Here is a 27,407-nt window from a genome sequence, read left to right as displayed (position 1 = left end):
GTTCAGATACTCTCAGGGAGACTGTAATCACAAAAAAAGATATGGTACATCCTTACAAAGATAGCAGAAAATAGTCTTTGCTTCTCTCTGCGCTGCTCGTGATGGGTTGCTGCATCTCCAGAGGTGAGTCTACATTCTGACAAATAACCACTTCTTCCCAGAATCAGACCAAACCCTTTGTGTCTGGCTAACTCCATCTCCTTTAGCCGTGCTGTTAAATAGCTAGTCTGGAATTGCAAGGAGACTGTATGGTGAATTAAATCAGCCTGGTTTGTTGTTGCTATGGTTACACGCACCAATGGAACAGGACCTTGCTGCTAGTATCAGGCGTGAGAGTGCTGCACTAAGCACAAAAGCAAGGGTGCCTAATACAGTACAGGTTTTGTGGAACATTCCAGAATTGCACAGCTGCAATTTCTGTGTTTGGCTTGATAATTCTGTGGAAATTTAATCACCTCTATTTGTGGTTGGAGCTGGGCGCAATGCAGAGGATTCTATCGTCACTCTTGAAAACTGAATCAAATGGGAAGTCAGAGTCTAGACTATGATCACTATCCTCAGCTGGCAAGGCAGGCACTTGGTGCCCATCGCTAACTGAGTGCGTGCCCAGACTGCCCTAGAGGGCTAGTAAAGGTCAACTTTGTATGGAACTGAACGTGTCTGTGACCCTGAAGGAATCAGATGAACTAGATGTGTTTTTACAATCTTGGATTTGTAAAGGATTGATCATGACTGTTGAACCTGAGGATTTTTTGAACAGTAGACTGAAGAGGTGGACATAGGAATGTCTATTCAGCTTTTACGTGGACTTTCACGAGGCATCTGTTAAAATCCCTCATAAGAGTTTGTTACTTAAAGCTGAAGTTCACAAGGGCAAATTGTTGATCTGATTCAGAAACTGCATGAGCAGGAGAAGAAAGAGAGTAGATATAACGGACAGGTTTGGAGATGGGCAGGATGTGGCCACTGGGGACCTGCGATGTTCCATGGTGGTGCTGCACATGATTATTACAGTTTGAAATGACTTAGACGATGGGAGAGAAAGCTCTGTATCCAAGTTTGCTGATGGGGGTACAGTAAGCAGTTTAGGTGGAATATTAAGTTATAAAGAGATACTAATGGATTGTGTAAATGGTCAAAATCGTGGAAGTTAAATGGGCCTTGAAAAAAATGCAATGAGGTGCTTTCCAATTAGAGAAAAGATACAAGAGGTCAGAGAAACGTGTAGATTCATGTCCACACATTATGAAGGAGGTACAGCAAGTAACCAAAAAGGCTATTGGCAGGATGGACCTTGTGCTCAGGATATAGAGGGAGCAGAAGTTATACTTCAGCTACACTAAGCCCTTGTTAATACTGTGAGCGGCACTCTGCACCACATTTGAAGTGGGATATATCCAAATTATACCTCATAAGAGTTCATTACTTAAAGACTCCAAATAACAAGGGTTGTATTCCTGGGAACTTAGAAGTTAAAGAGATGACTTGTTTGAATTTTCAAATTAAGAGCAGAAATGAGGGCAGAGAGAGAAAAATGATTTCAGTTGTTTGGGGAGCCAAGGGCTAGGAGAGTTGGAGTAACAATTAGAGCTGGGCCTTCCTATCAGGTTAGGATATACCAACAAGCTGAGCATGGTGGGAATTTGGAGCAATCTTCTGTGAGCAGCAACTGACATGAGGTCAGTTATTAATTTTAAAACTGAGATTGCTAGATTTTGATAACCAAGGCATTAGGGGATGTGAGGAAAAGGGAATTAACTCACAGATCAGCCATGATTAGGTTCAGTGAGCTAAATAGCTGCACCTCTTCCTAAGACAGCTTCATGGTCACATTTATTGATTCCAGCATTTAATTCCAAGATTCGGCAGGGTGAATGCACACAGTCTTTTTCCCAGGATTAGGGAATCAAGAACTTGAGGGCACTAAGGTTTAAGGTGAGAGGGGAAAGATTTGATAGGAACGCGAGGGGCAACTTTTTTACCCAGAAGGTGGTCGTATGTGGAACGAGCTGCCAGAGGAAGTAGTTGAGGCAGGTAATTTATCAACATTTAAAATACACTTGGACAGGTACATGGATAGGAAAGGCTTAGAGGGATGTGGGCCAGACGCAGGCAAATGGGACTAGCTCAGATGGGTGTCTTGGTCGGCATGGACCAGTTGGGCTGAAGGGCCTGTTTCTGTGCTGTATGACTCTGACTTCTTGAAAGTGAGCTCACATTTCTACATGCCATAGCATGACCTGAGCTTGCCTTCTCTGTGTTACTTGTCCATCCACATGACAATTGGGCGTAGGGTAGTGTGGTTATTAGGTCAATGGACCAGCAATTCAAAGATATGGACGACTGATCCAGAGAGATAATTTCAAATCCTACAAGTGCAGCTGTGAAACTTGCTGTGTTTATATATTAAAAGAAATATAGAATTAAAAAGTTACATTAAAATGCTGACCATGCAATTACTGATTTGCCATAGAAGCCCGTCTACTTCACTTGTGTTCTTGAGAGAAGGAAATCCGGTATCCTTACCTAGTCTGTATGTGACTCCAGGCCCAATGTGGTTGGTGCTTAACTGCCCTCTGAAATATGCTGGTAAGTTGCCTGGTCCAAAGTCGAGCAGAGAGGACATTAGCGGCTGGATCTGCTGATGGTGCTCGCTTCCTGTAAATGAATCACAAGGAGAATGGAAAACAGAAGGGACAAATTGCAACACTGAAAGATTAACAACACAAGCAAATCAAAGGAAGCGAATCAGCAGCTTCAAAGCAAGTTGAAGGAAATGGAGGGAGAGGGAGGGGGAGGAGAGAGGAGACTGCATGAGGAGGGACAGGAACTGTGGTTGAAGGGCAGGAAGGAAGAGGACTGGGGAATGGAGTGAAGCTGTGAGGATGAGTGACCAAAGAGGGGAGTCAGAATGAGTGACAACAATAAAGTCTAGGAGGGTGCACGGGGCCTAAGGAGATGAAACTGGACATGGGTCGTAATCCAAAACAGATGGTGTGGCATCAGTACCTGATGTATACCGTGTCCAATACCCAGCTGCAATATTTACATTTTTATATATTCTTACAACATTGAAAGAGGCTTTTTGGTCCATCAAGTCCATGCTAACTCTCAAAGCAATCTTTCATAAAGCCAGAGGAACTCAGCAGGTCAGGCAGCATCTGTGGAGGGAAATAGAAAGTCGACGTTTCGGGTCGAGACACTTCATCTAAATTAGTTGAGTCCAGATGAAGGGTCTCGACCTGAAACGTTGACTGTCTGTTTCCCTCCACAGATACTCCCTGACCCGCTGAGTTCCTCCAGCTTTTTGTGAGTTGCTCCAGATTCCCGCATCCGCAGTCTCTCATGTCTCCTCAATGCAATCTCATCAGTCCCATTGGCCCACTTATTTCCTCATAGCCAATTCTTTCTCACACGCTCAGCAACTCTCCTGCCACACAGCTACTCTAGGGACATTTTACAGAAGCCAATTAACCTACCAATCAGCACGTCTTTGGGATGTGGGAAGAAATTGGAGCATCCGTGGGAAACCCATGTGATCACAAGAGCGTGTCGAGTTTCCGGCTGTGGTAGGTTGACCACACTGGGCTATTAGAAACTTGAATCAGCTGATGATTTTGTTTTTAAACAGATTAATGAGCAAGAAATATGCTTGTTGATTAGATATGGGTGATAAACTACAAATACAGAATGAAGAATTAATCATGTCAAAACAATTAGAAGGCAAAAGGCTTATAAGTGAGAGAAATAGCAACAGTGAGGCTCTACCCCAACATTCTCCAGTCTGCTGCACTTAACGGCACAGTTCCAATCATGTGCAAACCTCTCCATTGCTTTGAGTCAACAGAGAGTGTGGGCGAGGAAGGGTAATGAATGAGCGAGGAAGGAATTTCAATTCACGTTTAGACTTCAATTTTCTTCCACAAACCACTTGTTTGATTGGGAGGGGGAGAGGGAGGGGGAGTAATCTCACTCTTCTTAATACCCAGGCCTGATGAGCTATTGGGTAGAAAATGAACAATGGTGGAAAGCCCAGAGTTCTTGGAGAAAACAATCATCTGAATCATTCCTTTCTTGTTTCACCCTGCTGATGATAAAACAGGAAGTAAATATTGTTAGGAGTCTCATCCGTAACTATAGGCAGACTAGGGAGTGGACAGTTGCAGGCTCTTTGTCCTCAGCAGGCATTTTGTTTTTCAGGAATAATGAATCAGTGTAGGCTCTATGGGTAACATGGAAGGGCAGTTTGTCACTCCATACAAAGCCATTTTTAGCAGTACATCCCTTCAATTCTTGATCTGTGGGGAGATAACTACCTCGGCTTTAAGGTGTCTCTATTATCCCTGGTTATGGAGGATTAATTAGCCAGGGCTCTGCTGACTCATTTTTATCAAATGATCCCTGTTGGAAAGTGGCTGTGGCAAGACAACAAGACCAGGTTTAATTAAGGTCTTCATCTATTGGATGACAATCACAGACTGGACTAGGATTATAGATTCCAGAATGACAACTGCGGTGCACTAAATCATATTCCTTTCTGTGGGCTGAAAGTAACTATTAATAAAGCTCTTCCACTCCAGTTACGTGAAGGACAAAATCCACAATCTAGCATTCAAATCACACTTAGCATCTAGAGTAAAGAGTTGTATTTTTTACCACGGTAAAAGGCACCCGGCTCTTCCCATAACTCCTTTTACAACACAAGCGTGTCGGAAACCAAATCACTTGGCCTTTCTTGTTCAAAGCAGTGACAGTCCCAAACCCTAGTTTCCTTTCTGGGCTTCTGACTGAGACTCAGTGACTGATTCGATCAAGAACTGGAGAAATTAAATGCCTCAGGGTCTGGACTTTCTTCTTCAAAACTGTAATTTCTGTAGTAAAAACAACATTTAAAAAAAGAAATTGCAGATCAAAGAGAAAGCTACAAATGTACAGAGAGGATTTGCTCTCCATTAAATAAAGACTGATCCTTTGCTTCTCAAAATTAAAAAATAATTTAAATAGTTAAGCCTAAAACCTTGCCAGCTGTTTGTTCTATTTGGCAGAATCATAGACTCATTATATCTCTGAAGGAGGCCATTTGCATGGATCATCAACCTTTTTCTGATCTAAGGAGAACACTATCTTCTCCAGTCTATCCATCGCACTGACATCTCTCACCCCTAGACTCGTCTTAATGAGACTTTCCTGTTGTCTCCCTGAAACCTTCATATCCTCCTCGAAGTTTGATGAGTAGAAATGGAAACAATACTCCAGTTATTTGATTGAACCAGAGCTTCAATGCACACTCCTTGTTTTGTACTCCTTCCCCCCTAAGTCTAAGGTTCAGGACCACATTGGATATTTCAACCACTTTATCAACTTACCCTGCCACCTTCAAAGATCTGTGTAATTATACCTCTGGGTCTCTCTGTTCCTGATCCTTGTCCTTAATTGGCCTCACCCCTCCTTCACTGCCATTTACTAGTTATATATTTTTGCTTCAGTGAATTTATGTGATGAATTTATGTTCTGTGTGTTGTCTGAACCTATGTGCCTGTGATGCTGCTGTAAACAAGTTTTTCGTTGTACCTGTACCTCACCGTACTTGTGCACATGACAATGAACTCGACTTGAGTGTCACAGGCTGTGCCAGCATTTGGTGTCCATCCATAATTGCCCCTGAACTGAAGAGATAGTTAGGAGTCAACCACATTAGGTGGGTCTGGAGTCACACCTCGCCCAGACTGGGTAAGGATGGCTGATTTGGGGCAGCACAGCGGCACAAATGGTAGAGCTGCTGCTTCACAGCTCCAGCAACCTGGGTTCTGTGTGTGTGTGTGTGTGTGTGTGTGTGTGTGTGTGTGTGTGTGTGTGTGTGTGTGTGTGTGTGTGTGTGTGCGCGCGCACGCGCGCGCGTGTGTGCGTGCGTGTGTGTGCGCACGTGTGTGCGCGCGCGTGTGTGTGCGTGTGTGCATGTGTGTGCATGCGCATGTGTGTGCGTGTGTGTGCACGTGTGTGTGTGCGTGTGTGTGTGTGTGCGCACATGTGTACATGTGTGTGTGTGTGGAGTTTGCACGTTCTCCCTGTGACTGCGTGGGTTTCCTACAGGTGCTCCAGTTTCCTCTCACATCCCAAAGACGTGCAGTTTGGTAGGTCAACCAGCCACTGTAAATTGTCCCTCATGTGTAAGCGAGTGGTAGAGTCCAGGGGAGTTGAAGAGAGTGATGGGAGAATCAAATGGGATTAGTGTAGGATTAGTGTAAAACAGGGGTTGGACGGTCAGTGTGGACTCGGTGGGCCAAAGGGCCTGTTTCTGTGCAGTATGACTCTCTGTGACTCTGGTTCCTCAGCTGAAGGACTTTAAAGACTTGATTCCCCCTCGGGAGAATCAGTAATGAATGCACTGGTTGAATACATAAAGGTTTGTCACTTGATGGGACTGTTAGATGGCAGACACACTTTCCATTCCAGAAGGTCTGGAAAGTATACAATGATTATTTGTCATTTTTACAAAACAAGCAAAAGTTTCTATTTTTCTTCCATTATTTCCCACCCATCCAATGTACCGTTGGCCCACCTTTCTTACTTTAACCGAGTTCCCGGTTTGATGGTATAATGGTAGGTGGTGTCCAAGGCTCAAAAGAGCGGGGAAGAGATTGCAGTAGATCAGGGGGTGAGAATTAGGTGGCCCTGCACTCTGGGTCTAAAAGTCTGCAGGTTCTGAATGGGTGAGAGGAGGAATATAGTGTGGATTTTCATAGGTTTGAGAATTTGGGAATGAATGAATGGGAGTTGGAGACAGAGTAACGTAGGATGGCACAGCTAGAGTTCAGAAAGAAATGTAGAGGATTGGGATTGGTACAGGGAACAAATGGAGACTGGAGAATTACCGCTTATCAGACAACCTTTAGAGGTACAATTCCTCATTTATCAAAGGTTCCACTTCCTTCAATGTGATTAATCATTTCATCTCTTTAGAAATTCTCACAGCTGTTTATGATAATCCCTCAAGTACTGGCAATGCCCCTCAGAATACAAATAAGACTGTGGCTCAGGAGAAGAGAGAACATCCGCCGACTGCTGAAGACCATGATGTCTGCAAGGTAATGATCTCCGTGCCAACTCTACACGGGCATGCTGCACTAAATGATGAAGATCAGAAACTACCCCAATCCTCCATCCTAACCAAAGCACCGCTTATAAAATGCCCTTCCTCTCACCTCCCTCTCTGTCTAACCCACAGCACTGAAGCTCCCTGGTCTGGGTATTTGACTGGAGTCCATTATTTTCCAATTCAATCTCTCTGCAGTTTTCACCATGTCAGCCCATCACATTGTCCTCTGCTACCTCTCCACTGTGCCCTTCCATCTTTCATCCTCTCATCTGGTTTCATTCTCCCTTCTGTCCCAGAAGAACCTGCTCCTTTCCTGTGGAGGCTTCAAGTGACACATACATCATCCGTAAGAAAGAGAGCAGCTTTTATGGTCGGTTTCACCGCTCCAGTACCACTCTTGATTCCACAATGGGTGACATTCTGCCTGACCAATGTCACATTAGGAATGACCTTGAACTTCCCATGGTCAATGGTGTCAAAGTGAAATGGGGACAAATGTGGAGCAGTGGAAAACAGGCTTGGACCATTGTGATACTGATTAGCCTGTGACCTTTTGACCTGGCATGCTCACCATCCAGCCAATGCTAAGTGCACTGTTAGGTTGGCCAGTACTTCCAAAGGGTGCCTCAATCTTGGCAGCTTCTGATGCCTGCGTGACTTAAAGCTCTTAAAAGGTTGTTGTATTAGGACTTGATGGGCAAGTGGGACTTGCTGAAATAAGGATGCCATAGGTAGAGTCTCAACTCTAGGATTTTGCTGTGTTGGTGCTAAAAGAGGAGGTGGAAAGTAGGAGAGAGGTTCTCCATCCTGTCCGAGGGGAGTCAGGGAGTTACCCCAGATATACAGCACAAAGGCAGAGGGAGGTGATAGCTCAGGTCATGGAGCCAGGAGCCAAGTACCTAAATGCAATTTGGCTTAAAACTCAACGATCTCAAACACTTGGTCAAGGTTAGTGAGTACATTGTCAAATGCTCATCTCTACACAATCAAGGCCTACATGTGGCATGCTGAAAAGTGCAGTAAGTGGGACCCTGCACTAACCCACAGCCTTGGTGAAGTTGTGTGCTCACTCAACCTGCTGCCTTTGCAAGGAAGGTGACATGTATTTAGCCCTCTTGGAATGGAGGTTTTTCTTATGCAGCAGAAGAAAACAACCTATGATGAGTTTTTAAATCATGATAGCTTCATTTTGGAAGGAATTCATGGGTAGATGTTGAATGACAATCATTAGCTTCACAGTCATGGATGGAGCAGTCCTCACATAGCTCTGCAGGCATAGTTGTGGGGAACACACAGTATATTTCAATGAGGACCTCCTCACCGCTTCACAGGAACCTCACACATTGTTCTTCTGTGATGTAGATGAAGGGAAATGGCTTCTGGAAGACCCTTGGTGAATGTGGCAGCCTCCTGCCTCTCTTTCCTCTGCTAGCAGCAGCTTTTGCTCTCTGCTCAGCCACCTACAGTCCCACAAGAATGGCTACCTCGCCAGTGACTGGCATAATACGGAGGACTTGAAGTCAACGCAACCTCCTGGAGACGCTGGCACACTACTCCTTGTGGATAATACAATCGTCCAACAAGTTTTCAAGCATCAAACACTATTTGAAACAATGAGCCACAGAAATTAAACAGCAACTAATCTGCAATTAATTAATGATCCCTACAAGTAGGTTTAGCAGTGAGTTCAGGAGCTGCCCTATGCTGTTAATGAACCTTGATCAGCCGCACAAAGTTTAAACATACACCAGTTGCAATACTGAGATCGAATATGGAAATATTGCTTTCAAATCAAGGTTACGTGAAGATACCTACACTGCTATCCTGCTTAGCACTAATCCTCAGGGTACTTATTCCTTGCAGCGCTCTTGATCCCAGAGTCCAAACATACATAAGTATGTCCCATCCTAGACTTTAGAAAGGACGTTCACTCAGACTGTGTGCTGCTGTGCCAGGAACCTTGTAATGACAAAGCGGCGATCTCACTGCCACACGGCAAGGTGTTGTGGCTGCCTGTGACGCCTGGTGTTGGGCAGGGCTAGGGTGAGTGAATCAGCTGCTTGGTGCTGAGATATGGGGTTCAGGTCTATGCTGTCAGCACAGTGAGTGTGGCCCGTTACTGGGGACAAGCAGCCCCTGCTCTGATTGTTGACAGACCCGAATCCCTCGTCACCTCCTGTTGGATGTGATGGAAACTGTTGTCTCTCCCTCTCTTTGTTTAGGAGCATGGTTACCCCCAGCTCCCCACTGTTAAAACACTCTTGCAGTTATAAGACTCTTGAATGGACCTCTTATACGACAAAGATGAACTCTTGATCTCTCAATCTACCTTGTCATGGTCTTTGCACCTTATTTGTCTACCAGCACTGCACTTTTTCTGTAACTGAAACACTATATTCTGTATTCCGTTATTGTTTTCCTCACTACCGTGACGTACTCATGGCATGATCTGCCTGGATGGCACACAAAGCTTTTCACTGTATCTTGGTACGTGTGACAATAATAAACCAATTACCAATTTCCAGCCCAGATATTTCTCAATGATAGCAAGCTCAAGAGTAGACATTGGCCATCCAGCTTGTGACCATCAGGGAGCTGGGTAGAGCTGTGAGCCAAACAAAGTGGGGGAGAGAAACTATAGGATCCGGTCTGTCAATGTATACAGCAGGGCTGCCAGTCCCCAGAAATGGCCACCCTCACCGTTCCAGCTCCACATCTCAGCGCTGAGTGGCTGCACTGACCGTCCCACCCTGCCAACACCAGGCCTCAACGTCATTGCACATTGCCTCAGTGGCCCGCTCCACACTGAGCCTTGCCCCAACAGGATCAGCTTAATCTTTCATTCCCACCGGAGCAGTAGCAGGGGGCTGAGCCCTCAGCCAACTTCCCAGCAGCGGAGCGGGAAAGAAGGTTCCCAGAACAACATCACTGAGAGTAATCTCTGTATATTACGTGAAAGTGACCCCATTTTGCACAGATTCCATTACTGCTCTTGTTCCTGGGAATACATCCTGAGAGAGAAGTGAGGTACCAGTGTGCTCTGCATCCTCCTTGCGGGCTTTAGTCTCACAAAGTGATAATGTCCTTCCCGACGTGGTGACTGGAGTGATACAAACCCGCACTGTCCCGGAAACAATTCGCCTCCCTTTCTGTCCTAAATATGAGCTATGCGCAGATGAATTCTGTGACCAAGAAATCCTGCTTTGACCCAGCTTAGAATACTGCCTGCTGGCCCTAATTTTATGTCCTTCTATTGAAAGTCAACTTGGTCATCCTACCGGAGCAGAACTGAATCCATTCTTGCATTTAATACACATCTAAAAGTGATAATGACTGCATGTGCCTGAAATAGCATACATTTCCATCCCTACTCCACCCCCATGGCCATTAAAGCCTACATCGCTGTCTCTGTCACTCGCAGCCTGGGCATGACGCAAGCTTCTTCAACAGCCTCTTCAGTTTTGCCCTCCATTAATTTATCAGGAATTGCATCTGCACCTTATTCCACACAAGCTCCCGTTTCCCATTCATGCTGCCCTTGCTGACCTACATCAGCTTCTCAGCTTCCTGCTCAAAATCTTTGTCCTCACCTAAATATTTTCCCTATGGCCACACTCCACACTACCCCTGCCACGTGCTCTGGGCCTGTACACATACTTGCACTCTGCAACCTTCCTACCCGGGCACAGGATCTCCTCTCCCTAGGCCACTGTTATTGGCAGTGCTTTCAGCTACCTTATCCCACACTGGACATCCTTCTTGTTTTGGTTTGGGCCCCACCCCCAACTACCTGCCTTGCAATATTTGCAATGTTAAGGCCTCAGTGGCTGAGAGATTCCTCTGAGCTGCTTCAGGTATCCCTTTGGAAGCCTCAGTTTGTTGAATAAATATGATTCCACCACACTTCCATCTGGATATTGATGATGGAAAAGTGGGCGTCTCCCAGGAACTGCAAATGTAAGTCAAAAAATAGTGACCTCTTTTTGAAGATGCTGGTGGTTCAAAGCTTGCCCCATGACTTCTCTGTTGGTTCACAAAGGATCCAATTCTGCAAACCTGGATGAGGAGGGTCAATCATCAGTCTGAGCTTTCAGACACATCGGCAGTGGAAATAAAAAAACCACACACACTGCAAAATAAAAACCGTAAATGCTAGAAACACTCAGCAGGTCAGGCAGCTTCTGGGGAAAGAGAAACAGAGATAATGCCTCAGGTCCAAGACCCATTGTCAGTTCTGATGAAGGATCATCAACCTGAAACATTAACTCTGTTTCATTTTCCACAGATGCTGCCTGACCTGCTGAGTGTTTCCAGCACTTCCAGTTTTCATTATAAATAGCTTCAGCACTAACTGTTATCCTGCAATATACCCCATCAACATCCATTAACAAGGGCCACATTAAATCTTTGCCAAGATATCAAGAGCTTCTAAAGCTAATGGAATGGTACATAACCATTGTCAACCAGGAGACAAAGAATGAAAATTGGAAAAGGAAATGAGACTTTATAATTCCACTGTTGATTTAATGTTTTTTTCTATTGATGGATTATATTTCAGCAAGACAGGACAGATTTCTGCTGGGACCCCATCATACAGGTCAGTGTCTCCTTCATCCTGAACATGGTTAAATGCAGGACTGCACATGGAAGTAAAGAACAAACTGACAAGGGCCCTCACTTGTCTAATGCGGTAGGGTACCTTACACAAAAGGAAGTTCCTGGCTCCAGTGTCTGGATTTACATACTCAGGGACATAGATTAAGGGCCAAGGTTCCAGGTAGTAAGTGGAAAGATGAGGAAAAGTAATTACAAGTGGTTTGATGACCCCCCCAAGTCTGAGTGTTGCCAGATATTCAGTGGGTATGGTTCTTGCCTCTGAGTGAGAAGGTTGTGGACTCAAGTCCTATTCCAAGATATCTTGGCTGGCACTCTGATGCATTGCTGAGAGAGCGCTGTATTGTTGGGGGTGATATCCTTTGCAGGCTGAACCAATTCCCTCTCAAATGGACAAAACGATTCTGTGGCACAATATGAGGAAGGGCAGGGGAGTTAACAATGGTGTCCTGGCTCATATTCACCACCCAAGCAGCTTCAGTAAAACTGTGCATTGTCACACTAATGCCCAGGGACCCTCCCCCCCCCCCCCCATCACCACCACACACAATAACTGCTATGATTTGTCCATTGCAACAGTGACCACACTTTAAAAAAATTGCAATAAGTCGTAAAGCATCTTCTGAGGTGCAGAGGTTAGGAAATGTGTTAGGTAACCATAAGTCTTTCTTTGAAGGGAAGAGGAACAGGAAGAAGTTGCATATGTTTGAGTAACAGTGATTATGGTACCAAGGTGCTGAAATCATAGACCAATGTTGTCCAGTGAGGAGTGAAAAGTGGATCTCAGCCTGTAAGGGATGTTGCAAATGGGCTGAACACCTCAAAGTAAGGAAGATAAAAAATCAGGCAGGACTCCCTGAACTAATTGCCACCCAGTCCCTGCTTGCAAAGGCACACATAGGTGTTGCACCAGAATGGCCAGAATCGGCTGTGATCTCCTCTTCTGTCAGACAGATCACTTGCATGACCCATTTACTGGAGTTGGAAGCACAAGAGAGACGCCAACTCCCTCAACACTAAGCCCAGCTAATGAGGGGGAACAATAAGCAGGGAACAAAAACAACATAGTTCTTCATGCCCCCTCCCCCACCCATCCCCAACAGATCCAAAGCCTCTATGTCACCCCTCTCCAATATGTCACAATTCATAAAGGGTGTCTGCATGTTCTAAAGAAAAGACAGAGGATAATATGACACCATTAAACATGTGATGCATGTGTATGCAGTGGACCTGTTGTATATAACAGCCCCTTAATAATCTGATTTAAGTGGCATTATTGTACACTTTTGTACCTGCAATTCATTATTTTGAAAATTGTTTAATTGTCCTCATCTTTGGGATTTAGAATTGCTTCGGAAGTACCAATGGATTTTTTTCTGGCTCCAAGCAGACATTGAACGGCTACGATATTAATGCACTTGCAAGATCGTCACTGGTTGGTAGGTTAACGTTGCCTGTTACCAAGCGCTCCAGAGCTGAAAAGCTTCCAGATAAACAACATGTGCTTTACCATGTTGCTTATCAGGAAGAGTCGGTTTAGAACAGAAATGAGGAGAAATTTCTTCCTGGTGAATGTGATGAATCATCGGAATCCTCTTCTCCAGAGCCCCAAAGATTGAGTTAATTCAAAATAGAAATCGATAGATTTCTGGATATCAAGTGAATCAGGGGTATGGGGATAGGGCTGCAAAATGGCATCAAGGCAGATGGTCAGGCATGGTGCAGAGCAAGGGTGAGGGAGCAGATGGCCTATTCCTGTTCCTAATTCGTATGTTACTTCTTTTGTTACCAGGTAGCAGAATGGGGAATGGAGTAACTCTGAGATATTCTTGGATATTTCTAATATGAAACATTTAAAAAATTGAAATAAATAAATCTCGTTTTAAAGCATAACATCACTTGAGAACCAAGGCACTGGACTAGCATTATATTAGTTGTGATGAGTGTGGACCATGCACTGGGTGAGACTCAAGTCCAAAGCCAGACCAGGGCAACGGGCTGACATTCCGTGGTAGGTCCCACCAGGAGGGGAAGTGGAAGCAAAACCGGCAGTAACCTTCAGTAGGCAACTGGATAACTATAGAAAAGGAAAAAATCTGTTGGGTGTTGGGGAAAAGGCAGGAGAATGGGACTAGAAAATCTTTCATATTACTAAATTGGCATGGTGGATTCCTTCAGCATTATATAATTCTATGTAACCAGGTATAAGGAAGCTGAGTTATGTTAATTGCAACTAATAGTTGCAGTTGGTGTGATGCCTTAAATTGAACCATAGAGTTGATACATCAGAGAATGAGGCCATTTGGCCCATCAAGCCCATTCCAGCCTTTCATAAGAATGATCCAGTCTCTCCCGCCTCCCAGTTCTTTCCCTGTAGCTCTGCAATTCTTTTCCTTCAGGTGCCCAGTGAATTCCTTTTCAAAAGCCCCGACTGAGTCCGCTTCAGAGGGGGCACTTCAGGTAATAACTGCTGCTCCCCTTGTTCCTCCTTTGGCCCTTTTCCAGTCGCCTTAAATGTGCATTGCCTGGTTACTGAACCTTCTGCCAAAGGGGACAGTTTCCCTTTATTCTGTCCAGGTCCTGTCCTGATTTTGAACACACCTGTCGAATAAACTTCTCTGCACTAAGGAGAACCACAGCAGCCTCTCCAGCCCAGAAAGTAACTGAAATCCCCAGGGCCATTCTGGTAAATCCTTTCACCACCAACATGATTTTTAAAATAATCTTTGTCGCACTCAATTGTTTAAAATTGCACAAACCACAGAACTACCTGCCCTACCAGAACACTGTATGAAGAGAAAGGGTTTGAACCATAGTGACATACAGCACAGAAACAATCCCTATGGCCCACCACGTCCCTGTCGATCTAGACATTGGGTAGGGGTTCATCCCCAAATACTGTGCAGGTGACAGACAGCAGTTACGAGTGTAGCTTGCATTGCTCTGTTTGTAATGGGTCAATTTTATGGAAAGTTATTTGGTTATAAGGTTATTAGGGGTTGATTCATTGAACTATTGATTTCCCACTGTCCATACGCATAGTAGGCTGATGTTGTGTCCCACTGCAGACTGGTAGTGTTAACTGGTGGTGTCAGTGCAAAATGTGAGGCAGAATGTGAAACTAAATTAGAAAGTGATTCAGTTCTCACTGTGTTCAGTTATTGATCTGATCGATCATATTAAACAGTGACATTACAGATCTGGGCCAGCTCCCCAAATACACTGCCCAATGTGCCTGCTGGCATTAATCTGTTAATGATAAGAAGGGCCAGTGGAGCCAACTCTCCATATGCAAGAGTTATCCCACGGAGCGGACTGAGTTGTGACCGGCAACTGGGACTTCAGGTGGTAGATCCTTAGGCCCCACCCCCCAGAAATCCCTGATGGCCTTTTGACAGCTCACTCTGTCAGAGGTCTTTGAATTATTTTTAATAGTCTCTGACAGTCAAAGAGATTTAAATATTTAATATAAGAAGTAAAAATTATTTGAAATAATTATAATTGAAGAAACTCTCTTAAAGACTAAAAATTAATTAAAAACATTAAGATAAAATGAAATGACTAAAACACTTATCTGCACTTACCTTTCTACTCTGTTGAAAAGGGCCACCCATTTTGTGCCTGCCATGCTTTACACTTGGCAACCAGGGTCTGGCCTCTTCCTTCAGCACATCGATACTTTGCCGATGGATTCAGTGGTGAACCCAGGGGTCAATGCACCGGCATCTGGCCACCATTTGTCTCCGACTTCTGCGTTTAAACTCACACACACTCAGAAATTGGAGATGAGCTGAAGAGCAGGAGGCAAAGAGCTATAGAACATAGAACATAGAACATTACAGCACAGTACAGGCTCTTCGGCCCACGATGTCATGCCAGCACTTTATCCTGCTCTAAGATCTATCTAACCGTTCCCTCCCACATCGCCCCCATTTCTCTATCATTCATGTGTCTATCTAAGAGTCTCTTAAATGTCCCTAACATATCTGCCCCCACCACCTCTGCCGGCAGTGCGTTCCAGGCACCCACCACTCTCCGTGTAAAGAACTTACCCCCACATCCCCCTATATCTTCCTCCAATCACCTTAAAATTATGTCCGCCCTGGCTGGCAACAGTCTAAGGACTGTCGACTGGAGGTGTGTTCTATCCAGCCCATCAAAGTGCAAAGCAGGCATGTATAGTTGGAGGAGGAAAGGAAATGTGTTCCCAGCCAATGAGCAGCTTGGCCTGAGGTTGGGCGATGTTGATGAAACATGAGGTGCCTGCACTGCACAAGGAGCCCTGGGGTCAGGAGGAGGAGTTGCAATTCCCTGGGGCTGGCTTTGAGTTTAACAGGCCTCTGTTACAGACTCACATTCAGTGGTGAGCAAGTGGTGCGCAACAGCCTCCAATGCGCAGGATCTTCCCCACTCAAGGATAATCAACAGTAACTCAAGTAAAATGAACTGATGATCAGTTTGAAACTGCTGATCGAGCTAAGTCAGCCTGCAGCTTTCCCAAGTCCTTCTAAATCTCTGCTGTGAATGTGCAGGAAGCAGGAAGTTCAATAACAGGCCAGATTCAATCTCCCTGACAGCCTACCTGGAGTTATAAACTCCTTAAAATTCAGGCAGAGAGTTATAGCAGTGGGAAAAGTTTAAATTTTTGATGGGGTTTAATGATTTTTAGTAGTTTCATTGTATTGACTGTTCATGGTGAAGGGGTATTTGTCGAAACCCCTACTTGAACCAATATATCCCTAATGGTCCAATGTAATTTTTCCCTAAATCGGATATGTATTCAATATCCAAATTTATAAAAATTTTCGTCTGTTCTCTAAATATCTAATTCCCAGTTGAGCCCACAGCTTCAGGACCTGGTACAAACTTTAATACATCCTGTCTTCTCTCTGGTGTGTCTATGACGAAGAATCACAAATCCACCAGGGTTCATCGGAAGCAAGCCCAGTGGAGGCAAACCCTTCACCTGCACATTGCGAGCAAACATTCCTGAAGCTGGGAGAAATGGCTCTTCTCTCAGACAGGCTTCTGGTGGATGCAGGTCCATCTAATCCCAGCAATTTGGTGATGCTTTGGGGGTGGGTGTGTTCTCAACCCAGTTTGCCAGTGACTAGAGGGAGGGATCAGTTCGGAGGAAGAGGGAACTAAGACCATAAGACATAGGAGCAGAATTAGGCCATTCAGCCCATTGAGTCTGCTCCGCCATTCGATCATGACTGATTTATTTTTTCCCTCTTAACTCCATTCTCCTGCCTTCTCCCCATAACCTTTGACGTCCTCCCTTCCTTCTAAGGGAGGAAGGAAGGGCGATAGGGGAGGGGGCAGAGAAAGAAGGTGTTAATACACGTGTTTGTGCCTATCTGTGTGTACATGGATAGAGTGCCTGCGTGTCATTAGAGTGTGAGTAGGCATCTGTGTACTGTATGTGGCCACATATGTGTGCATGTTAAGTCCACTGGTCTCCACCCATCTTGTGTCTCCTTGCCGCTGGACCTCAGTCTTGCCCTGTAAAAAACATCTTATAACTGGTGTGCAACATCCATCTCACGTTAATTAAAAGAAATTACCTTCCCACTCCTCTCCCAAGGCAAGTAATCCTCAGTCCCAAGAGACTGCCTAAGTCGAGAATGGGAGAAAGTTGTTTCCGCCAGTGAGTCAGAGCTGAAGGTGGCATTTCAAAGGTAATTTTCCAATCTTGCACAATGTCAAAGAACTGGAAAGTGCCGACAACCAGAGGGCATAAACTCAAAGTAAGGGGTTTAGAGGAGATACAAGGAAGAATTTATTCACTCAGAGGGTGGTTGGTATTTGGAGTGCACTGCCTGAGATGGTGCAGACACAGAAGCTCTCCCAGCGTTTAGGAAGTACCCAGATAAGCACTTGAATCACCAAGGTATAGAAGGCTACAGACTAAATGGGATTAGTAAATATGAGTAATTGATGGTCGGCATGGACATGGTGGGCCGAAGGGCCTGTTTCTGTGCTGTATGACTCTGTGACGAGAACTAACTGTGCTTGAGGGCAAGAAACAACAAACGCATACAGCACACATGTTTTCAAGAAGATTTCCAACAGGCAAAGAACACACCTCTGGCTGACAGGTCATTGCAGTACTGAGGAAGTACAGCGTTGTCTTTTCTCTCTCTGTTGGAATGTGAAACACTACCTTGTTGTCCTTCCCCTGCAGTGAGGCCCTGCGGTGACATTACTTTTACCCCAGCTAAGCTAATACAAAGAAGGATTAAAAGGAAACAATTTGTTCTTTAACGAAGGAAATGACAAGTGAAAGTTGGAATGATATCTGATGGGGATTACTTACAAAGTGTGGTGCCAATGGGGAGACTAATTGAAGGTCTGTTCATTATGACAAGAGTCCTTCTTTTCAATCTCACTCATAATACTTGCCATTCAAAAGGCGGATGGTTAATTTTTAAGAATACGATGAAACATTTCGATTTGTTTTATCATTGTAGTGAAGTGTGGCATCGACTTTTTATTACAGGCTTGGTTCAGACAGTAAAAGATCATATCACCAAGCCAACGGCCATGGCAAGTGGGCGTGTTGCTCACATAATTGAATGGAAGGGTTGGGGTGCCCAGCGTAGAGGATGTAATGCTGCTCCAATGGATGAAGACCATTACTCCAACCTGACTGATGAACTGAAGGAAGCTCGCTTTGCTGCAGGTAAGGTGAACAGGGGCTCATGCTGGATATCAGTTCATCGCTGAGATGGAACAAAGAGGCTCAAGTTCCAGACAACTGAAGTATTTGATTTCAACACAAGGATCAAAGAGCAGGATAGAAACAGGAAAAGGCCGGAGTTTGGAAAATATTTAGATTTTGCAATAAAAAAGGCTGTTGGCATTGCTCAAGCATTTTTACCTAATGGACTCAGGTGTGTAACTGGCTAATTGCAGCATCTTGATCTAGAATTAGGTTTCCCCTATTGCAACAATGATTAAGCTACAACAGTAACAGCCTGCACTGATACAAGGGAAGGTACCTGTTCCTGGGCAAATATCATAACATTGTGTTTCTTCAGCTCTTGAAGCCAAAGGACACACAGGGGGTATAGGATTTCCCAGAGTATGTATGTGACCTAAAACGTGTCTGATATTCCAAGGCACTTTGCAGGGTGGTGGAGGATGTGGGAGGAAGCCTTGTTTCAGAGGAAAACATTGGCTTTTGGCATAATTGGGGCTGGGACTGGGGCGTTACCTCTAAAGAGAAGTACAAAGCTAGAGATTGACCTGAAGAATCACTGATTTCTACTTTTATAATAGAATTCAGAATTGGCTCTAAAGTCTCCCATCAGTGTGCAGACTTGCCTTTTCGATTTCATCATCCCAGGTCCCTCATTATTGTACATTACACCTCTTCCAGTCTGTTCTGAGCTTGAGTTAAGTGGTTTGAAGAGGAGTTGATGACACTGAAGTTTACCTGGTACCTTCTCTCCTGGTTCAGTTACTATAGGCCTGGTTCAAGTTCAAATTCATGTTTATTGTTGTCATAAACACACACACACAGGGTATAAATGCCAGGAAAATTAGCTTTTTGCAGCAGCAGAGTATATTACAAGATGAGGACAAGCATAAATTAACATAAACTTAAATTAACATCAATTATACATAACTTACATGTGTGTAAAATAAACATAACGATGCTAGTGCAAGATTGAGAGACAGAGAAAAATATACAGTTGGACGTAGTGTTAAGGTTTCTCAGGTCAGTTCAAGAACCTGACAGCAGTGGGGAAGAAGCTGTTGTTGAACCTTGAGGTGTGGGTCTTCAGGCTCCTGTACCTCCTGCCTGATGGCAGCAATGAGAAGAGCGCATGGCCCAGATGGTGGGGATCCCTGATGATGGATGTCGCCCTCCTGAGGCATCAAACTTGTTGAGCTTCTTGTTGCTGTTCTTTTTAATCACATTTTCTTTAATTCCATCTTCTTTTTCCACAGGTGTTGCCGAGCAGTTTGCTATTACTGAAGCAACACTGAGTGCTTGGTCCTCTCTGGACACTGAAGAAGTGCTTGGAGACAGCAGTCCAAGCAATATGGTTAACTACCTCAGTAGGTCAACATTTCTCATTCTCCATTTATTGACTGTAGTGTGTTTATTATTACAGTGTAGGTTTAGATGAAAGGCCCCTTCAGCCCTTTGATCTAATCCTTTCAGAACATCAACCCTTGTCTTTGCATTGCAACATCTTGCTATTTCCAAATTGCCTCCAGTGTTCCGATTTCAATCAGCTTTCTCCAAAATCTGTTCAGGTTGTCTTTCCTCCTCTGAAGAATTCCTTCCTAATATTGGTTGTAAATTTACCTTCTACAATCTTGGACTCATCACCTTGCTGGCTGGCTGCATCTGAAAACATTGTTCTGGGTTAACTCAATCCCGTTAACTATCTCATATACTCTGCTAAGATCTCCTCTGAGATGTCTCTTCGACAGTCTTAGATCACTGTTCTTGGCTGCCTATTCTTCTAACACAGAGAACATTCATGCACGAGGTCACTGGTTGAGACACAGACTGTACTATTCATTAGAAATGACAGCACAGGAAGGTTGACATTCAGCCGGTCTTTCTGTCTACTAACTCTTCAGGAGGGTCCTACTTTCTTCACATATTCTAATACCCGCTCATGTCATTTATTTTCAAAGATTTATCTTAAATATTATGGAATTTCATCCCTGACCATCTTGGACTAAGCATTTCCAAGTCCTAACTATTCTTCTGGAAGTCAATGTCACAAATAGGGAAAGAAGCTTTCATGATTTTCTTCAAAAGCTTGAAAAACTTAATTAGTTCAAATTCAGTGAAAGTTCCACAGCAATAAATGCTCAGACATTGGTGTATTTAAGAACCCCGACCCTTGTCTTTGTATTACAACATCTGAAAGAGCAAACAAATAGTCTTAAATCATTTGGAGGCCCACTTTATGACATTTGGCTTCCTCCCAAATTCAGCTAGCGCTGGTCAATTATACCATTAGATTAAAGTTTAAAGACTTGGCACAGGCTAATCCTCTTTATAAATGCAATCGCCACCCCACCACTCACACGGGTCATGCTTATCAAGGCACCTACAGGTATCAGACTAACGTCCCAGTCATGTGTCACTGCCATAGGAGTCTATTACATCAATGTCAGAGCTCATTTCTCATTCTGGGGAGAGGGGAGTGAATTTTACTTTACCACATGCATGTACATGGGTGTGTGTTTTTCTGCGTGGGTGTACTTGTTTGTGTGTATGTCTGCATCCATGTGTGTGTCTCCATCTGTGCATGTGTCTGCATTTGTATATGTTTGTATGTGCATGTATGTGCAGATATGTGTACATATGTGTCTGTGTTTATGCACACACATGAGTGTGCACACACATGAATATATGTGTGTGTGTGTGTGTTTACTTGGTCACATGAGAGGGACCCACCGGTTTAATTTTAGGGCCTTGGGAGGAGGCAGGCAGCTCCTCAATTCCAGCTACCATCCTCCCCACCCCTCCTGTTGACTCCACTTGTGCACCATAAATAACCTGCTTAGTTTCCTGCCACCCTCAGGAATTATTTACCAATTTAAAGGCTGTTCTGACCAGGCAAAGTTGATTCTTTAGCAACACACACAAAATGCTGGAGGAACTCAGCAGGTCAGGCAGCATCTATAGAGGGCAATGAACAGTCAACGTTTCAGGTCGAGACCCTTCATCAGGACTGGAAAGGAAGAGGGCAGAAGCCAGAATAAGAATGTGGGGGGAGGGAGAGGAGCACAGGCTGGCAGGTGACAGGTGAGTCCAGGTGAGGGGGGGGGAAGGTAGGTGGGTGGGGAAGGGGAGATGAAAGGGAGTGATGTAAGAAGCTGAAAGGTGATAGGTAGAAGAGGTAAAGGGGTGAAGGAGAAGGAATCCCGTAGGAGAGGGCAGTAGGCCATGGATCTACTTCTTATTCTGGCTTCTGCTCTCTTCCCTTCCATTCCTGATGAAGGGTTTCGACCCGAAACGTCGATTGTTTATTTCCCTCCATAGATGCTGCCTGACCTGCTGAGTTCCTCCAGCATCTTGTGTGTGTTGCTCCAGATTCCAGCATCTGCAGAATCTCTTATGTCAATGTTGAGTCTTTGAGCAGTTTTAGTCAGCTCTTTGCATCTAATTAAAATGTGACTCTCCAATATAAGATTCTGATGTAACTGCTGATAACTTGAGGCAAATGTTAGGTGAGATTTCCTATTTTACCAGTATGTTGGGTATTTACCATTTTGTTTCTACTACCCATGAACAATGTAGTTAACACTAAAATGCCCACTAAAGGCTGTGGAGCCCATAACAACAACATTCTCTGAGGCGATGAACACATCAATGTTTCATATAGAGGCCATCACCAAGAGATCATCACTGATAAACTTTTATTAGTTTAATATAATTTTTCTTTTTTTTATAGATACAGAGGATATTTATTATGAAGATCAATCCTCAAATGGGTCTCAAGGCTTTTACTCTCTGAACGTTGAAGGGCCTTGCACTGTTGTGACTCCCATCTCATCATCTGTGGACAGCCCAGCTGGTGAACCAGTGCAAATAGACATGGCTACCCTCCATCCTGCCCATAACACATCGCTCACAGGAACCTTGACTCATGACCCTCCTAACTGCCTGTACCTTCCAGAAGCCAGCTCCAGTGGAGTGGAGCTGCACAGAACACTAGGGCAAAGCACTGGAAGCCACCCACACCATTCACACTCCAGCAACAACAGCTCATTCATCGAAGATGATGTATTTTATAATTAGACATATTGTATCAAGAATTTATGATCAGAAGCCACACTGTTGGTCAAGGACGCATTCTGCTTCCCTACTCAAAATGGAATTGTTATTGTCTTTTTCCATTTTAACATTTTGTGTTTGTGTGTGTGTGTGTGTGTGTGTGTGTGTGTGTGTGTGTGTGTGTGTGTGTGTGTGTGCGTGTGCGCGCGCGTGCATGCACAGATCACATTCTTTGGGGTATAGGATGATCAGATAACAGGACACAACAATTGACCTCTTTGTCCTAGGGTTTAGCAGGAGAGAAAGCTGCGGTTGCTTTGCAGTGACCCCTCCTGGAGGAAAAGAGGTACAATGTCCTTCACAGTCACATCCGTACAATGCCTTGAAATCTGATGGGACTGCTGGTGTCCAACTCCTACAGAAAGTTGGCAGAACTTGCAGGGAGAAGATGTAAATGTGCAGGCTCACACATTAGGAATGATCAGCTTGGCAAGAAACAGGAGGAAAACTGCCAACAGAAGGCATCAAGGGAAGAGATGGGTGAAAAACTAGAAAGAGAATGGTTATTTATGTCCTGGCTTTGCTCAAGTATAATACTGCGGTAATACAGAGCTCACCATTTTGGTGACTAGGGTTTGTCACCTGTCATACACTTGACATTGTAACTCTATCTAAACTTGGCCCAGCCCTCTGGTGAAATATTAAAAAAGAAAAGGCTTATGTTGATATCATTCCTTTCAGTTCTTTAGCTCTTTCACCAGAGCACATCTTTTTCCCCTCAGGTATTAGTCATCCAATAGCTCTCTGAATGATTTGTTATTGCTCCTCAGTCACGCAATGCATAAAACATTCTCAAAAGGACTTCACAAGGATATATGGTCAATGTCTCACAGACAGCCGTGATAATATTTTGTCTTTGTTGTGAAATATACGTGGAATCTATCGCACTTAAGAAAAAGAAAAGAATTAAAACATTTAAATGTGTTATTGTCAGTTGTATTATTATCAGTTGTATTCTGCCTTTAACATTCTGTGAAAAATTTAAGATGTGAATACTTTGGGGAAAGGTGGGATTGGGTTGGAAGAGGCTTTTTAAAAAGCAGCTGAAATAGGAAACTGCGACATCTAAGCACACGCAGGCTGCGGTCTGTTGTGGGGTTTTGTGTGAGGCCAAAAGTCAGCACCTTCTGGTAGCAGCGATCACTCTCTGAAAGTGTCTGGGGCTCTGCTCCATTTGCAATGACCACAAGGAAACATGCGTTAGACTGATGGGTGCCACACGTCTCCGGGGAACTGCCTGAAGGAGAATGACTGCTTGTTTTTCTAGGTCAGGACCATTCCATCCACACCCTTTTGACCTCCGGTTCCTGATCCCACTACTACATTTTGATCCATAGAGATCCAGAAGCTGCTCTTACTCTAAATGCACAGGACTGGCATTATAACACCTGCTTCTGCTTGTACAGTGCCCACGGAGTCTTAGGGCTGTACAGCACAGAAACAGGCCCTTTGTCCCACCATGTCCATGCCGACCTTTCTGCCCACCTACACTAATCTCATTTGTCTGCATCAGGTCCGTATCCTTCTACGCTTTGCTGATTCAAGTACCTGTCTAAATGACTCTTAAGTGCAGTGATTATATTTGATTCCGCCCCCTCCTCTTGATTCCACCACCACCTCTGAGTTCCAGATATCAACCACTCTCCGAGTAAAAAACTTTTTGCTCAAATCCTCTTTAAAACTCCTCCCTCTCACCATAAACCCATACCTTCTTATTTTTGATACCCCTATCACAGGAAAAAGAATCTGACTATATTCCCTGTCTATGCCTCTCATATTTTACATATCTCTATCAGTTCATTCCTCAGCCTCCTTTGCTCCAGGGAAAACAAGCTCAGCCTATCCAGTACCTTCCCATAACTAAAGTCCTCCAAGCCAAGCAACATCCTGGTGAATCTCCTCTGCACTCTCTCCAATGCAAGCACATCCTTCCTGTTGTGAGACCAGAAGTGTACACAATACTCCAAGTGCAGTCTAACCAGTTGCAACATAACATTCCAGCTTTCAGATTTTACATCCCGACCTAGGAAGGCAAGTATGCCACATGCCTTCTTCAGCACCCTAGTTACCTGTGTTGCCACCTTCAGGGAGCTATGGACTTGAACTCCATGGTCTCTCTGTTCATCAACATTCTTTATTTATGTCCAACCACTAATGTAGCAAAAACGTCTCAAGGTTTTACACAGCTGTATTATCAAACCAAACATTGATAAGGAAATAGGTAAGTAACCAAAAGCTTGGAAACTGAAAGTAGAGCCAACAGTGATAGAGCCATTAATGTCAGGCACAAGCAAGTGACCAGACACCTCGGAAGGTCTGAATAAGGTTTCAAACACAGAGAGGGTGAGACAATAGAAGGAAAACAATGAAAAGAGGATAATAATATAAAATCAAGGCATAGCCTTACCATCAGTCACTGTAGTTCAACAAGTAATGGAGTGACATTGATTGTAGCCTAGAATCTTACACTGTACAATCTCATATTCAACACAGCTGGCAAAAACGTAAATGGCACAATGAAAGAAATTGCCCCTGGTCAAGCATTGGTGATGGTGTCTTTCCACCAGCTTGTAAAAATATCAGTCTGAAGGATGAACTAACTTGGATAACATTAAGTGACGACAGTTTGTGGGACCTTTGTTTGCCTGGGCTGGGGTGCACTATAACTTGCTTCTGACATCAATCTAAACTACCCCTTCCCTTACATAAAGTATATTTCTTAGAAAACAAGAAAGCTTCAGACTGAATGTTAAAACTAAATTATTACAGTTATCCCAAGGAAAAATTTAGGTAACCCATCTGTTTCTTATCATTTAATGCATTTTTAATATTTTATATTATTAATGGGTCACAACTAAAACAATTTGTTGTAGTAAAGGAAGTTCAGTGTATTATTAAACATTTTGGAATGTAGGTGTGCATTTGAGGACACATGACCTTTTGGTGTTTACTCGTAGTAAACACCAGTATACTGCACAGCATGTCTTGTTAAACTCTGGGCAAGGTTGCAGGGTGGCCTGTAAAATGACACATGGCTCTTCCGTGGTAATTATGACTTGACTGGGATGCGCCCATTTGCCAGGTCTTCAATCACTTTCTTTAGCTGATGGGAAACAGAGGTTTTAGTTATTGTAGCCCACAGCACAAACAGTGTTGCAGTGCATGCAGTACACCAGTTATTGATCTGAATACACAAGCAACATCAAAATCACAAGCAATCATTACAAAGGATGGTGAGTGGTCCTGTCATGATCATGCAACAGAGGAGCTCGATATGATCCTCTCTGCCTGTGTTGTCCAAAATCCCAGATTCTAATCTGTTTACATAAATGAAAGTTTGATCATCAAGTATCTGTCTGATATAACCTCTATGTAGAAACAGATGCAGGATGCAAATTAAGCTTCACCTCGGGAGAACTGTCACCATAGAGTTGGTCCTGGGGTTTTGTGTGCTGCAGTAATAGGAATTCATATATAGCACAGTACATTTATAAAATTCAGACTATTCCAACGTCTGTCCTGCTTAGTTGTATTCCCAGAATGAGTACAGCATTGGAGAAACCATTACCTGCTATTAAAAAATCCTGGCTGCTTATATTACAGGGCTTGCTACAAACAAATGGACACAGCGATAAAAGTACCTACATAGACTCGCTAAGCAAACAGATGTGCAATGAACAAAAAGGGCAAATTGGGCTTATCTATTAGATCGCTCATGGGCAGCATAGTGGTTAGAGCTGCTGTCTCACAGCTCCAGCGACCCAGGTTCAATCCTGACCTCAGGTGCTGTCTGTGTGGAGTTTGCATGTTCTCCCTGTGACTGCACGGGTTCCCCCTGGGTGCTCCAGTTTCCTCCCCCAGCCCAAAGTCGTGCTGGTTGGTAGTTAATTGGTGTCTTCAAATTGCACCTAATTTGTAGATGTTAGAATCGGGAGAGAATTGATGGGAATGTGGAGAGAATAAAGTAAGATTAATGTAAGTGGTCAATGCAGACTCAGTGGGCTGAAGGGCATGTTTCCATAGTGGATGACTCTTACCCACTGGTGGTCGACCTCTGTGTGAGGTGACTTTGGTTGATGAAGGTGACTTTGAATTTTTAGTACTTCCCTTTGTGTCCTTTCCTGTTGATCTTGGTGGCACTGGGAGGTGGTGGAACAGGATCTTCAAATGGATCAGACTTGTCCTGAACAGGATAGGACTGCTGATCTAATAGGTGTGCAACGTAGGCACGGTAGTGTAGCGGTTAGCGTTACGCTTTACAGAGCCAGCAACCTGGGTTCAATTCCAGCCACTGTCTGCAAGGAGTTTGTACGTTCTCCCCGTGTCTGCGTGGGTTTCCTCCGGGTGCTCCGGTTTCCTCCCACATTCCAAAGACGTATGGGTTAGGAAGTTGTGGGCATGCTTTGTTGGCGCCGGAAGCGTGGCGACACTTGCGGGCTGCCCCCAGAACACGTTACACAAAAGATGCATTTCACTGTGTGTTTCGATGTACATGTGACTAATAAAGATACCTTATCTTATCTTATCAAATCTAAAGGACAAATTAAGCTTATTTACTAGATCAATCATGGTTAGCACAGTGGTTAGAGCTGCTGTCTCACAGCTCCAGCGACCCAGGTTCAATCCTGGATGCAGGTGCTGTGTATTCTAAAGCCATGTTCTTAGCACTTAACACGTCTGAATCACATCCCATATCCACACAAGAATAAAATTGGTGCAAAATTTTTCAAAGTTATATGTGAACATATTTGTTTAAAGCTCCAATTATCTTTCCCAGTCATGTCTTACCTCGTTTCTGGTTACGAAGCCAACAACCCTGCCTGCAGAAGTGACAAACGTGTGCTGAAGGACAAGGAGTTCGAACAGTTTATGGGCCTGAAA

At 44.1% G+C, this 27,407-nt stretch overlaps 2 protein-coding genes across 4 annotated transcripts in view; one reads left to right on the top strand and one right to left on the bottom strand.

The window, feature by feature from the left end:
- fam131c (family with sequence similarity 131 member C) lies at positions 1–22,490 on the top strand. The gene is made up of 7 exons (XM_052038984.1): positions 1–123; positions 6,961–7,085; positions 11,655–11,693; positions 13,056–13,149; positions 18,213–18,395; positions 19,670–19,780; positions 22,369–22,490. The coding sequence occupies exons 1-7, from the start codon at positions 102–104 to the stop codon at positions 22,488–22,490; spliced, it is 696 nt and encodes a 231-aa protein (XP_051894944.1). The 5' UTR covers positions 1–101.
- Positions 21,862–27,407, bottom strand: part of clcnk (chloride channel K) — a 48,414-nt gene continuing 42,868 nt past the window's right edge. For all 3 annotated transcript variants that reach the window (XM_052039361.1, XM_052039363.1, XM_052039364.1), the window contains 2 exons: positions 27,315–27,401; positions 21,862–25,629 (listed from right to left, as the gene is read on the bottom strand). In XM_052039361.1, the coding sequence (XP_051895321.1) occupies positions 25,576–25,629; positions 27,315–27,401 (141 nt within the window). In that variant the 3' untranslated portion in view covers positions 21,862–25,575. The remainder of the gene's footprint in view (positions 25,630–27,314; positions 27,402–27,407) is intronic.

This window comes from Pristis pectinata, chromosome 26 (genome assembly GCF_009764475.1).
Source record: "Pristis pectinata isolate sPriPec2 chromosome 26, sPriPec2.1.pri, whole genome shotgun sequence".
Taxonomy (NCBI): domain Eukaryota; kingdom Metazoa; phylum Chordata; class Chondrichthyes; order Rhinopristiformes; family Pristidae; genus Pristis; species Pristis pectinata.
Note: the sequence above shows the minus strand (reverse complement) of the source record. Positions and strands in the feature narration are given on the sequence as shown.